General features: G+C 58.3%; 5 protein-coding genes across 5 annotated transcripts; 2 read left to right on the top strand and 3 right to left on the bottom strand.

Moving 5' to 3' along the window:
- Positions 1-134: 134 nt before the first annotated feature.
- On the top strand, positions 135-2,435 carry CcaverHIS019_0300110 (uncharacterized protein; the record flags this gene model as incomplete). Its single annotated transcript, XM_060598410.1, has 1 exon — positions 135-2,435. The coding sequence occupies one exon, from the start codon at positions 135-137 to the stop codon at positions 2,433-2,435; it is 2,301 nt and encodes a 766-aa protein (XP_060455207.1).
- Positions 2,436-3,122: 687 nt separating this feature from the next.
- On the top strand, positions 3,123-5,086 carry CcaverHIS019_0300120 (uncharacterized protein; the record flags this gene model as incomplete). The annotated part of the gene is made up of 8 exons (XM_060598412.1): positions 3,123-3,825; positions 3,861-3,976; positions 4,020-4,253; positions 4,288-4,415; positions 4,447-4,637; positions 4,669-4,822; positions 4,859-4,966; positions 4,999-5,086. 8 exons carry the CDS (start codon positions 3,123-3,125, stop codon positions 5,084-5,086), a joined length of 1,722 nt encoding a protein of 573 aa, XP_060455208.1.
- A 760-nt stretch (positions 5,087-5,846) lies between these two features.
- Positions 5,847-7,436, bottom strand: CcaverHIS019_0300130 (uncharacterized protein; the record flags this gene model as incomplete). The annotated part of the gene is made up of 1 exon (XM_060598413.1): positions 5,847-7,436. The coding sequence occupies one exon, from the start codon at positions 7,434-7,436 to the stop codon at positions 5,847-5,849; it is 1,590 nt and encodes a 529-aa protein (XP_060455209.1).
- A 1,937-nt stretch (positions 7,437-9,373) lies between these two features.
- Positions 9,374-10,864, bottom strand: CcaverHIS019_0300140 (uncharacterized protein; the record flags this gene model as incomplete). The annotated part of the gene is made up of 3 exons (XM_060598414.1): positions 9,374-9,769; positions 9,810-10,462; positions 10,534-10,864. The coding sequence occupies 3 exons, from the start codon at positions 10,862-10,864 to the stop codon at positions 9,374-9,376; spliced, it is 1,380 nt and encodes a 459-aa protein (XP_060455210.1).
- A 471-nt stretch (positions 10,865-11,335) lies between these two features.
- Positions 11,336-13,501, bottom strand: CcaverHIS019_0300150 (uncharacterized protein; the record flags this gene model as incomplete). Its single annotated transcript, XM_060598415.1, has 1 exon — positions 11,336-13,501. One exon carries the CDS (start codon positions 13,499-13,501, stop codon positions 11,336-11,338), a length of 2,166 nt encoding a protein of 721 aa, XP_060455211.1.
- Between the last annotated feature and the right edge of the window lie 255 nt (positions 13,502-13,756).

A 13,756-nucleotide genomic window follows, 5' to 3' on the forward strand; every position in this document is an offset into this window, starting at 1 on the left:
GCAGAAGAATGGGTATGGGCACGGTCAAACAACGCTCTGATCGCTCAAACCATCCCATCTTGCACGCTTCCCATTCCCATTCATCACCCCTTTGCTCTACCTTGTCCTCTCCAAGTCTTCTCATCGCATAACCCATGTCAACGGCCTACGCCTACGGTCAGTTCGCCAAGGCCCTCCAAGACGCATCGACTCACGGCGACGACGAGGTCCGGGACCGTGCAGGCGCGCGAGCGGAGAAATGGGCAGCAGCCCTCAATGGCATCAAGGATGGGCAAATCACAATCGGGTCGCGTGTGCCCGTAAAGGACCTCCCGGCCTGGGTGACGCTCGAAGTGCTCTGGGGAGGCTACTCGTCGGGCAGATCGCTCGCCGAGACGCCTCTTGAGTCAGACGAGATCGAACTCGCGGAACGCCTCGGTCTCCCCGAGGGACCAGATCGCCGCGCACGGATCTTTGCTTATTACCTCTCTGACGATGGCCTCGCCGAGCTGTACGAGCTTTTGGACTCGGGGCTGTACGCAGTCAAACTTCCCGAGGATGCCGCACTCCTCACCGTCGCTTGGCTCCTCAGGGCTGGTGACGAGGGAGGCGCCCTTGCAGTACTCGATGCCATCCAGCCATTCTCTCGCCGTTTCCGCTTTGCACCTCGACAAGACTCCACGGTCATCCCACCAGGATTCACGTTCCGCATGAGCGTCGGAGACGCACGTAAAGCCCTTCAAGCGCGCCGAATGCCACCCGCCATTGACAGCATGCTCGAGACGCTGCGTGTGTGGAACCCATATGCCGATCGTCTGCTCGCACTGTGGTACCGTTGTGTCAAGGACGGCAACGTTCAGCTGGGCGACGCGGCATGGAAACAGGCGGCGGCTGGGCTTGCGTCCGAGTTTGTGTCTCTCAAGAAGAAATATCCAAGGAGCCGCAAGGTCGTGCGCAAGGGCAGTAACATCCAGTGGCTCGTCTCGGCTGCGAGTGCCGCGTCTTCCGCTGACACGGCGCTGACGCCTGCCCTGGCTGGCCGGGTACGCACTGCGGTCGCTGATATGATCAAGAAGCGCGGAGCCCCAGGATCCGATGAGCTCAAGAGCGTGCGCTCTAGGCAGATGACTGTTGCTAGCAAGCAGTCTTCGATGCAGCTGGCCTCTATCGCCGCAGAGCGCCTCACAGAGCCGCAACAGCGGATGGGCCTATCCAACCCGTCCGAGTACACGGGGCCGGTCACTGCCGCCGAGTCGATGGCACACGACATTCCCGCCAATACCCCCATGCCCGACTTTGTTGACCGTATCCTCAAGCGCACCCGCGTCGCAGCCGTGGACGACCTTCAAGTCCCTTCTGCTGAGGCGTATGCCGCACTCGTGCCCGTGTACGTCTCGGGACTCGTCGCCGAGCAGTACCCTGAGGCCCTTGGGCATCTCATGGCAATGAACTATGAGGCCTTCAGCACTCGCCGTTCGTTGCTGCTGCTCAACCTGGAGCACCAAGTTCGGCTGGACGAACTTCCATGGGTCGCCGCCGCCGAGCCGCACGCAAACCATACAGGTGGCGACTCGACCACTCTGACAGCGCTGGGACACATTGGAGAGGTAGCTCTCGAGCGATGGCCAGGAACCATTCTGCCCAATAAGCTCGTGTCGCAGATGAACAACCTCATGCGCCTTCGGCATCTCGACCCCCGCCGCGTACCGCTTGTTGAGGAGCTCGCTGCGGATATCTTTATGGGCACGTTCTCGAGCAAGTTTACCCTGGCCGCCAAGATCGCCGCCGAGCTGGCGGGACCCACTTACATCTCGTACTATGGCATCGACACCAAGGCCGTCGAGGGCCTATACACTCAAGATGCAGCAAATCCGGCCGATGACGTCATCCTGGAAGAGACTGCTCAGGAGGTGGAGGATGCCGAAGTCACGGATGATGAGAAGGACGAACAGCCGACCGATGGCCAGGACTTTGCGCACATGTGCTTCAAACGCGCAAACGAGAAGCCCGGGTGGGGTCGGACTGCGCAGCACGGCAAGGTCATCGAGCAGTCCCAGATCCTGACGACACACAACCTCGCTATCATCGTCTCGCTTGGTGCGTCCCTCCCATGGGCCAAACTCGCCAAGCGGGCATGGGCAGAGTGCGTCCACCTCCTGCGCCTTGCATGCCGTGAACCGCGACCGCTCGGGACGGTTAAGAATGCAGCGTACGCATGGCGCCAGGCCGTGTTCTTCACGTCACTCGCGGGCGACGAGGTGGCTGCCATCATTGAGGAGATGGACAAGGATCGCTCTGCACTGCCTGCACTGGGGCTCGTGATCGATGGCCTGAAGGACGTCGTTGGCGGCGGCACATTCGACGCAGAGGGCAAAAGCCCACAAGGCCGCCGTCTGCTTGGTTGGACCCTCGGGCCTCACTGGATTCTAGAGGATGCACGCAAGCCCCGCAAGTAGTGGCGATATCGGGAACATTGGTAAGATCACAAGTGCATAAGCACCTTTGTACAGTGAGATACCCTGCATGTAGCAGTGAGTTGGCTGGAATGGTTTCGGTTTAGCTCTGGCGCTGGTTCCGGTCTGTGGTACCGTATTTCCATGAGAATCATAAGATTATTGCCCTAGTGTGAGGCGGGACAGGCACCATCTGACGATGCATGCCACGACCATTCAATTCTGAACCAGCCCATCCGCCGTTGACAAGCTCAGCATTGTCTTGCACATCGTCTCACACTCGTCTCACACTCTAGTACTGTAAGTCAAACCCCAATCAACTAGACATTTGGCAGCCTTCACCCACTCCGCTTAGTCGAGTCCGCCTAATTGCCGGTGTCTGTTCGGGGATCGGGGAGTGACCATTGTGGATTGCTGGTGCTTGACCATTCCGAGCGTCGTTGGGCACTTTGACCTGGGACGGGACGTTTAGCGCAACTGGCTGGCTTTGACAACCACAGGCACCGACTCACAGTGTGCATTTGGATCCCCACGCATCTCCTTCCAGCACTTGTCCGTGGCAGCTGACCAGTGCTACCTGGCAAGTCTGAGACACCTGGGACCATCCTAAAGGCTGAAGCCTGGATGATATAACTAACTCGACCAGTGTCTTTGTTTTTGTCAACGCCCCATCCTCAAACGCCATCGACTATGAGCGGGTCTCTCATCGGTCCTCGTTTGACGATCCACCTGGATGGTACGCTCAAACTCGCACGCGCCCACCCTGTTCTCGCGCTCTTGTCGGTCGCCGCCCTCGTTCTCATCGCCTACATTCTCTGGGCGTACCCATATCGCGAGTACACGCTTCCGTATCGCAACCTTCGCGGACCAAAGGCATCGTCGGTGATCTGGGGCAACTTCGCGGAGATTCTCGAGGAGCCTACAAATGCTCCGCAGACACGTTGGATCGCCGAGTTCGGCAACGTCTTTCGCTATCAGACTCTCTTCGGAAAGCCACGCATCTGCTTGGGCGACCCTGTCGCCATTGCCCACATTGCCCAACACACTTACGATTATCAGAAGGCCAGTGCGACGGTGTATTCACTCGAACTGGTGCTCGGTCGCGGTCTTCTCACCGTCGAGGGTGATGAGCACCGGCGCCAGCGCAAGATCCTCAGCCCCGCGTTTGGCCTCCCAGCCATCAAGTCTATGCAGCCAATCTTCATGGACAAGGGGTGGGAGCTACAACGCAAGTTGAGCAGCATTCTCGACTCGGACGAGGACTCATTCTCGCCGACACCGACAGCGCCAGAAGATCGTGTACCCGGCACGAAGAAGGTTGACGTGATCCGGTACATGGGTCAGATGACGCTCGATGTCATTGGTCTTGCGGGCTTTGACTATGACTTTGGTGGTGAGTCTCTGAAACCGCACACAAGCTGATCAAAGCGCTCGCAGGCCGCAGTACCGATCTGGCCGACTCGTTCCGCGCTCTCCTCAAGGCCGGTAGCAACCCAGGCATTATGGCGATCCTAGCGGCGGTGATACCATTTTTCCGCATCTTCGTGAATCACACGCGGCTGGGCCTGGTGTTCGAGCTGACGGCAGCCCAACAAGCTGACTCACGCCGTCCGAGTCGCCAAGTCGCAGACAGACCGTGTCGCTCGCGAGATTGTAATGCAGAAGAAGGCATTCGTGACGGCCGAAATGCAGACGGGGGAGAAGAACGAGACCCTTGGTCGCGACCTGCTCTCGCGAGTCGTCCGAGCGAACATGGATCCTGAACTGCGCCCGGAGCAGCGGTTGACCGACGAAGAGGTGATCGCTCAAGTAGTCACCTTCGTGGGTTGCTGGGCTGGGGGCGTTCTAACAGCAGATGATTGCTGGTCATGAGACAACAGCGACGGCGCTCACGTGGTTGATTCCCCGCCTGGCTGAGAACCCACAGGTGCAGAAGAAGCTTCGGGACGAAGTGCGCTCGTTCGCGCACGACAATCCGACCTTGTGAGAGCTTATAAGGCCGAGCTGACGGTAGCGACGAGCTAAATTCACTCCCGTATCTTGACAACGTGGTTCACGAGTCACTTCGTCTTGACCCGCCGGTCGCGGGAGGCGTTCGTGTTGCGGCCAAGCATTACATTATTCCTCTCGGTCAACCAATTCGAGGCCGCGACGGCAAGATGATGAGCAGCATCGACGTGCCAGCCGGAACTGACATCTTCATTCGTTCGTCGCATCACAGCCACACTGACATCAGCGCTCATGAACGTCAACCGCTCGACCGAGATTTGGGGTCCTGATGCTCTCGAGTTCAACCCCGACCGCCACGGTGACCCAAAGCTCCCTCTTCAGAATGTCTCGGGCGTGTACGGCAATCTGCTGACGTTCTTCAACGGTGCTCGCAACTGCATGTGAGTGAGCTGTCAGAGCAAGCGTGCTGACGGCAGCGGTTACCGCCTAACGCTCGCCGAGATGAAGGCCGCAATCTTCTGCGTATTCCGCCACCTCGAGGTGCTGCCGCTGCCCTCCAACCCGCAGTTCCGGCAGAAAGCCCAGTGAGTTGGAAACCACGCATACGCTTACGCAGAATGGTCATGCGCCCAGAAATGATTGGTGAAGAGGACGCTGGTTACCAGATGCCCGTGCTTATCCGTGCCCTTGCCGACGATGATTAATCGGTGCGCCGAAGGTACTTACTGTAGTAAATGGAACTCGGCTGAGCTGGTCGACGGTAGCGGAGGTTCTTACAAGGAGAGAGAGTAGCGAGGCATGTCGCTAGCGCAGTGCCTTGGCTTTGTGCCGCCAGCTGCAGAACGTTGTACTGTGGTTTGATATGTACGAAAGATAACCTCGGCCAGCTCTTCCGGATCAGTCGCTTTTATCATTTGAAAGGTTGCGCAATTTGGGGAAATGGCCTCATCCGAATAATCCTGTAATCTCCGTCTAATCTCTCCTGGATTGCGAGCCTCCGCCATCCACATACTGCCGCCGCGGTCACATGACGATGCCGAGAGCGGGACTCAACGGGAACAGGGAGGGATGCGGAGAGAGAGGAATGCATCCCAACGCGTGTTGCGGGAACACGGGCGACGCGAACCAGGGGCAAGTGGGTGACATACCGAAATGGGATACCAATAGCCCACATTCTTCATGAGGAGAGTCAAACCTGCCGATGATGACTAGCACAGTGGGGGCGTAGGGGCATATGACAGCCGCCAGAAGTGACGCCCTATCACCGAGTCACCCAACCCTCCCGAGCCGTCAGGGGAAGCCATTTGCGGGATTCCGTAGCAGGCAAGTCCCAGCCGCTCGGACTCGTCGTTTCAATCACCTCATGTAGAATAAACATCTCTCATCATACGAGTACAGGAATATAACACGAGTCTAATTGTCCTTTGGCTGGAGATCATGCAGGCGGGATACCAAGGCTGCAGCCTATTTCATTGCCATGCCGTGGGGACGGAGGCCGAGGCCAGGAATGAGCTCGTCCATGTCGACCGTGAAACGGGGCTCAGGGTAGAGAACGCCCGAAGACGAGATTGTAAAGACACGGACGACGTGGTCGCCGTCCATGTGAATCTTGCCAAAGTCGTCCTCGTCGAGGAAGTAGTCGGTGGTGACGAGGCGGTTGTCCATAATGTGACACAGGTGTGGGCCTGCGTAGGCAGGGAAGCGCTCGTTGTGGACCTTGCGGATAGAGTTGGGGTCTGAGACGTCGTACGAGAGAATACCCGAGTAGTAACCCTGCTTCTCGTTCCAACGACCTGGCGCCGAGACGTAGGGGACAAAGAGGAAGCGGTCGTCAGAGGACATGGCCATGTACTGGGCGGTAACGGTGTAGAAGGGCTTCATGAAGAACCACGAGATGACGTCGTCGTTGACGTTGAAGACCTTTTTGGCGGTACCGGCTGCAGAGTCCCACTGGTACACCTCTCCGTTGCCCGAACCACCCATGTAGCCACGAGCACGGGGGTCCTTGTTGTACATCTTGCAGTCCATGGTGCCAGAGCCGGCCGGGGTGTAGATGGTGTTGACAATCTTCATCTCCTTGAGGTTCCAGATGCGGATTGACGAGCGGAGGACAACGCCGCCCGGGACCGCGTTCAAAGTGGAAGCCGGGTCCACATAGTCGCACGTCGCCATGAGGTTAAGGTCGTGGCGGACCTGGACACCGTGCGGGTTAAAGTCCTTGGGAGGGTTCTCTGGGTACTCTGCCAGAACGGTTCCGTTAGAGGCGACCTTGGCGATGGTGCCGGGCGAACCACCCGAGGCCGAGCCCATATTGGAGAGCAAGAATGTGTTGTCGGGCATGGCGACAAACTCGTCGGGGACCGAGCCAAGCTTGGATTTGGTCGTGGCGATGATCTTGGGCTGAGAAGGGTCGGTCTCTACGTCGAATACAAAGATCTCGTTCTGGCCCTTGAGAAGGGAGAGTAGACCACCGCACAGCAAGCGCTTCTTATCGGCTGACAAGCCACAGTGGTGTGGCTCATTGCCAGTCGTCTCTGTGAGTGTCTGCGAGATCATCTGGCCATAGTTGGAAGACCACGGGTCAAAGTCGAACGTGATGAGGCGGTCAGGCACCTGGCGGCCGACAGCACCGGCCCAGATGTACATGTACTGGCGCGAGCGGGCGCCCCATGCGGGTGTAAGGTCGGTTGATGGTGCGGCAGCAGCAGCGTCGGTGGTAGCAGTAGCAGCAGCGACGGCGAGCGACGACGCAAGCGCCGCAGCGGCTTGCGGATCGGAAGCTGCCTGCGCGACGGCGGCGCCTGAAGGCTCGGCCGCAGCGGGTGCTCCTTCCGACGTTTGGAGCTCCTGAGCCGCACTTGGGGTAACAGAGGCCGCGCCAGCCGCAGAGGCTGAAGCAGACGGAACAGGGTTGGCGGCGGATACCGAAGCCGGCGAGGCGGCAGCTTTGGCCGCCGAACCAGAAGAAGAAGCACCCCGCTGGCGCTTCTCCATAGGGGCAGCAGAGACGCTACCGAGCGCCACTAGCAACGAGATGAGGAGCTGAACCTTCATTATGGCGATGAGGGGCCGATAGAGTCTGTGTAAGTACAGTCAGACTTGGGAGCTCACAAGCTGTTGAAAACAAGGGTCAGCGCAGTCGCGAGTCGGAGTCGGGGTCGGTGCGGGCGGGTTGATGCCAATCAAACTTGTCCAACCTGTAGCTGCTTGAACGTGTTAGGATTACAGTCAAGAGGGAGATATATGCCTCTCCCCCTTCTTAAGTAGCGATTGCCAGTCCTCGAGGCCATCGTTCATTGTTTGCAATCAAGCCTCCTGGTCTAAATGATATTCGCGGGAGAAAGGTGTTCGGAAAGAGGCCAAGTCCACCAGCCATCGTGAATGACGAGACTTTTACAGGCGCATTTTGCATGGAAGGAGAATCAAAAGATGAAACGGCATTTGGCGGATGTTTCAGTTTCCAGCGGCGCGCTCCCGCTTGAAAATGTCGAATTAGACGCGGATCACTGCCGGCAACGGGAACAAGTTGTACCTTTTAGCAACCCCCCGCCAGCCGCTATTCCGCTCTTGGTTTCTCCTGAATCCCCTACCCAAAGCTGGGATCCAGCATACCAGCCCCCGCATTCCCAGAGGTCATGTTGTTGCGGGGTAACTGATCCTAGAAGACATCAGAGCCCGCGGGCGCGGAACAGAGTCCTTGTACCGATCCTGAAGCGTGTTGTGTGCTACCGCGTGCTCGTTCTGAACAACCTGAAAGCCCGCGTCGCTGTTAGCTAAACCCCTCCCGCGTCCCGTCCGACAGAACACGAATGAGATTGCAAGGGCACAGTAACCGCGGCGGATGACCACGCATACCCACCCAAGAAGGTAAATGGTCTGCTGGACTTGTTGGGGAACCAGTAGACATGCAATTCTGCAAATCGCCCTGTTTGAGGGTTACAGAAGCAGACGTCATGTCGTGTGGCTAGCCCTTGGCATCGGGCGGCACTAGTGCTAGTGATGACGAGAGGGATCGGGGCAGGGGGAGCCTGCCTTGCGCCCCCAAGGTAGTAGTTGACAGCCCGAGTCGGGGTACAGAAGAGGGCGGAAAGCTCGTCAGTGTCATGACATGTGTGGACAGAGGGCTTGTTGTGCGCCGCTCCGTGATCGGATCGAGGGACGTTGCGTACTCTATGCGTGGATCCCGACACACTTGTTCTCGGTAATGCTCCTCCGCCCAATGTTGTCTATAACCCACCGCTCTCGCTCTCACAGGTGTTCGGGCGTGGGCTTGAACGACAGCGAGCTGGCCGATGCCCACCAACCCGTTTCCCTCGCGTGACCTGAGAGAGGTTTATATCGTACAACTGGAGTGTGTAGCCGTGCATCATCGATGGAGATAAGCAATGCATGTTCCAAGGCAGCGTGTGAAATCGTCAACCTTGTAGAACCGCAGAGACGCGTGGCGCGCGTCAAGATCCCAGGTACGGTAAGAAGAGAGGCACGTAGCGCTGTCGTCATAGCAACGAGAGGGTACTGTAGAACCAAACAATCAACACCTCCAGTGGCCATTCGAGAAACAACGAGGACGCTCGGTAGTACACGGATGAATACTGTACAGCCGATCCTATGAGAGGTCTCAGAGCAAGGCCTGAGCGTAGCATTCCTGGCATTGGTCGGAAGACCAATGCCAGTCTATTTACAGCGCTCAATGTGCGTCAGCGGTCTGTGAGCCTCAACTTTTCCCTCCCCTTCCAGCCGCCTCTGTAAGGCTAGACTACGCGGTAGGCCCATTCGTTTCAAACTTAGACAGGCTGGAGGACAGCATCAACGTCAGGCAGATAGGTAGATTGTGGAATGCCAGTCGAAAAGCCTGGACGCATACAGTAGCTGTCACGGGGTAAGTAGAATTTAAGCATCGGGGGGGGGAAACGGAAAGGCCACTTCATCGGTAAGCAGTACTGCTATTACGCGTATATGTACATCTTGGATTCTCAGACGCCTTTTGGTGTCTACTTGGGAGTCAGGCCGATCGCGGTCACTAGTGCGTCGCCGAGGCCGAGACGTGGCGCCTTGGTGTAGAGCACCGGGAAGCCGACGTCCATCCAGGAGTCGGAAATGAACCGTCCTGTCGCGATGAGGAATGTCCACGTCCAGATCCAGCCGAAGATACCGCCTACGCGGCGACCAGTGAGGCTCCTGAACGCACGCTCCGCGATACAGCCAAAGCCTGACGCCATGAAGAAGACGTAGATCCCCACCATGTTGGGTACAGGCTCCATGCCGAGGTGCCCGATAATGTGGAGAATGCCGCTGAAATGGAAAACGAGGAGCATGTACGTGACGCGCCCACGCATGAAGCGAGGCAGGAAAGACATTACGATCATCGACTGCACGGCCATGTAATGCTGTCATTAGCGCTTACCGGATGATGACAAAGGGACTGACACGAATGACCTGCTGCCAGCGCTTGCTCCACATCTCGTTGATGCTGGTGGAGAGGATCGGCGAGTTGATGATTGGAAAGTCCCATGCGTCTGTCTCCCACAACGTTGAGATTGCGATTGCCGCGATCGCGTGGTGGCCCGCTCCCATGTAGAGAGCGGTGACGGTGGCCATGAGGCCGGTCGCGAAGATCAGCGCTGCAATCCTCTGCGGCCCCTCCCACTGGGAGATGAACGCATTGATGCAATCGGGACGTCCTCCGGGCGCACAGAGAGTGTCCTCGCCAAGGGTCCGCATGAAGGACAAGATCACGTCGGCAAAGGCGTAGCGCCATACCACCGCCCAAAGATGACGCATGACTGTAGCCAATGGCCCGCGCGGCACCCAGCGGGGGTGCACGTAGTGGTAACCCTTCAGCTTGCTGTTACGGGGCCCAAGGGACTGGTCCAGTCCGATGCTACCCAGTCCGACGTTGCGGAAGTTGGTTGTCAAATCGAGGGCACTAAGGAAGCGTGCCCTGGCCCCCTTGGGCGGGGGGTTACGAAGAAAACGAGGGTCGATGAGGGGCCCGGTGAGGCAGGACCACTCGATGTACTTTGCCACGACAAAGAAAGCGTACAGAGTCAGCCCGGCGTTGGCCATGTTGAGACCAGGTTCTAGAATGAGCGACAAGTTTGATGATGCTCTCCCACATTCAACTCGCCTACAAGGAACAAGGCGCACTCACCATTGATTCGAAACTCCAGCCAGCAGGGAATGTACAGAGCGAGGCCCAGGACACCGAGAGCGGCACGCTGGGGACGAGTGCCAGGTTTCACGATCAAGTACCCCTGTAAGAGCAGGGGCAGACTGGCAATCGTGTACGCAGGTAGGGCCCAATTATTCCACTCTCGCCCACGGAGGCGAGCCTCGTGGATGGCGTTCAGAGGCCCAAATGGAGGCTGGGTAAGCCACGCCTGCAAGTCGCGGACGGCAGGCGAGGCTAGAAAGTTGTTGACGCCGGGCGGTAGCCGCGACGTTAGAAAGTCGGTGACAGCGGGGGTGGAGACCAGCTGCATGGTGAAGAAGGAGTGTGGGGTTGGGAGACATGGAGAAAGCAGGGGTCAGTGAGTCAGTATATAAGGATGAGAAGTCGATGATGCGGGTATGTCAACCGACATCGGGGCGTCAGCGATCTGTGACACGCATCACATACCAACCTGTCATCGCAGAATGTCGAATGTGAGGCAGAAGAGCAAAAGAGCAAAAGATACACACCAGTCGTTTAAGACTGCCGGTCCTCGCCGCGATTCGAACGCGGGGCCACTCCCATAGTCTGCGATTGTGCAACCCTAAGAGAGTATGATAACCACTACACCACGAGGACGTATTTGGATGCTTGAAGAATTTCCAGGTCCTTATTTGAAACGAAGCATGCCTTGTGACCTGGTGCCCAGTAATACCAGAGCACCTCTCTCTTGCCAGCAAAGGTGCCATGTCCACAACTGCATTTGCTATACTATGTGATTTGTGCTTAGTATGTTTTCCTGCTACAGTTGTCGCCTCTTGTGCTTATATGCGGGGTGGTCGGGTGTGACGTACGCCGTCGCCTCGGGCCCACCCATCGACTCGCGGAGTGTCTTGCGGGGCGCGTCGGGCACCTGCTCGGGGACTCGACCCCGACGGCGGAGTTCTGGTACGACGTGCTCAATGATGTCCTCGAATGTGTTGGGTGTGACGGCGTACGCGAGGTTGAAGCCGTCGAGGTCAGCTTCGTCGATCCACTGTTCGAGCTGGTTGGCAACGTTGGTTGCGCTTCCGACGATTAGTGGGCCCAGCCCGCCAATGGCTATTTTCTCCGCGATCTTGCGCGGCGTCCACACCTCGTCGCCTGTCCCCTGCTTACTCCACATCTGGTTCACGGAGCGGATGGCATCGTTCTCGACGTACTCGAGCGGTTGGTCGACGTCGATGGTGGACAGGTCGACACCTGCCCACCCTCCATACAGTGCGAGGGCACCCTCGATGCTCGCATACTGCCTGTACTCGTCGTACTTGGCCTGGGCCGCCTCCTCGGTTGAGCCGGTGATGATTGTTACCAGAGCGAAGATCTTGACGTTGGCAGGGTCACGGCCTTGTTCGCGCGCGCTGGCGCGGATGCCGCTCGTAATCTTCTTGAGGTGCGGCACGGTGGGCCCGGCAATAAACACGCTCTCGGCGTGTTTAGCCGCAAACGCTTGCCCCTTTGTGCTCGCGCCTGCCTGGAAGAGGTACGGTGTGCGTTGCGGACTTGGCTCACAGAGATGTGCACCTGGCACGTGAAAGTACTTGCCCTCGTGCTCGATGTCGTGTACTTTGTCGGGGTGGGCGTAGATACCTTTCTCTGCGGCCTCGGCGGGCTCAAGTACCGCATCGTCCTCCCACGAGTTCTCCCAGAGCTTGTAACACACCTCCATGAATTCCTCGGCGATGTTGTATCGCTCGTCGTGCGGTACTTGCGTCTCGAGGCCGAGGTTGGTCGCGGCGCTCTTAAGGTAGGATGTGACGACATTCCAAGCAACACGGCCCTTTGTCAAGTGGTCGAGAGTGCTCATGCGACGCGCAAAGGCGTACGGAAGTTCGTACGTAAGGCTCACTGTGACACCGAAGCCAAGGCGCTTAGTCACCGCTGCCATGGCGCTGATCGGCCCAACGGGATCGTTCACCGGCACCTGCGAGGCGGAGCGGACCGCCGCGTCGCGGCTGCCGCGATATACGTCGTAGATGCCGACGACGTCAGCGAGGAATAGAGAATCAAACCCTCCGCGTTCGAGCAACTGGGCCAGGTTGATCCAGTACTCAAGGTCCTTGTAGGTGCGCGCCCGGTCGGATGGGTGCGTCCACATGCCGGGTGCCTGGTGGCCGACACAGCACATGTCAAACGCGTTGAGGTAGATGCGCTTCTTTAAAGGCGGCGGTGTGAGTGAGCCGTACACACCTCCGTGGTACACGAGAGGCTTGCCTGGCGAGAGGGTGATGTTGTCCAGGCGCCCAATGGCTAGAAGGTTGTCACCCGCTACGCTAAATGAAACGATATCGCCGCTGAAGCGGGCGAGCGAGGGTAGTTTTGGTAGGCCATCCTCGCCCCAGCTCCAATCATCGTTCGAGAAGCGCTTCGAGGTGGTGGCTGAAAAGCGCGTGGCGATGTGTCCCTGGTCTTCGCGTAGAAGATGCGCGGCAAAGCGTAGCGAACGTGAAAGCGTGTCGAGCGAGGAAGAGGTCCTTCCAACGTTGAACGACACCATCGGCGGGTCGACACACACGCTGTTCACCGTGATAGCGGTGAAGCCGACTGGATGGCCCGCATGAGAAGAGGTGATGACCCAGACACTCGTCGCAGCGTTGCGGAACGCCGTGCGCAGGTGGGTCCCGTCGACTGAGCCTGTACTGGAGGTCGACGAGCGTCGCCGGGCGTCAATGCCAGCAAACACCTGCGTGATGTCAGGCTTCGCAGCCGGTGCAGCCCTGGGTGAGAGGGAACCTGACGACTCAGCCGAGGACTGGAACGAGGCCGGAGGAGACTGGGCCGACAGACTCTTCTCCGGAGGCGGCGATGGCGGTGAGATTGACGTAGAGGCAACGCGGTTGATGATGCCAGCGACGGTCGCGGTCGTTGGTGCGGCCTTGGGAGCGCGCGGGCGGGCATAGAGCCCGTTGGGTGCCTCCGTAGGAGCCATGATGGCTGGTGAGGTTGGTGGGTTGCGGGAATGTGGCGAGTGGTCGAAACTATCTCTCGCTTTTGACAGGCCGACGTGTGGATGCGCTTTCAGTCGCTCTTGCAGAAAGCTGAATTGAATGTGCCGGGCAAGCTAGATGAAGCAACAGTGAACGGGAGCCGGTGTGATCTTTAAATGCCGGGTAAAGAGACTCGTCTGCTACAGGAAGTATCTCTCGTGCTGCGACTCCCCATAACCCCTACCTCGTATGGCGGC

The sequence above is a fragment of the Cutaneotrichosporon cavernicola genome (genome assembly GCF_030864355.1).
Source record: "Cutaneotrichosporon cavernicola HIS019 DNA, chromosome: 3".
In the NCBI taxonomy this organism is placed as follows: domain Eukaryota; kingdom Fungi; phylum Basidiomycota; class Tremellomycetes; order Trichosporonales; family Trichosporonaceae; genus Cutaneotrichosporon; species Cutaneotrichosporon cavernicola.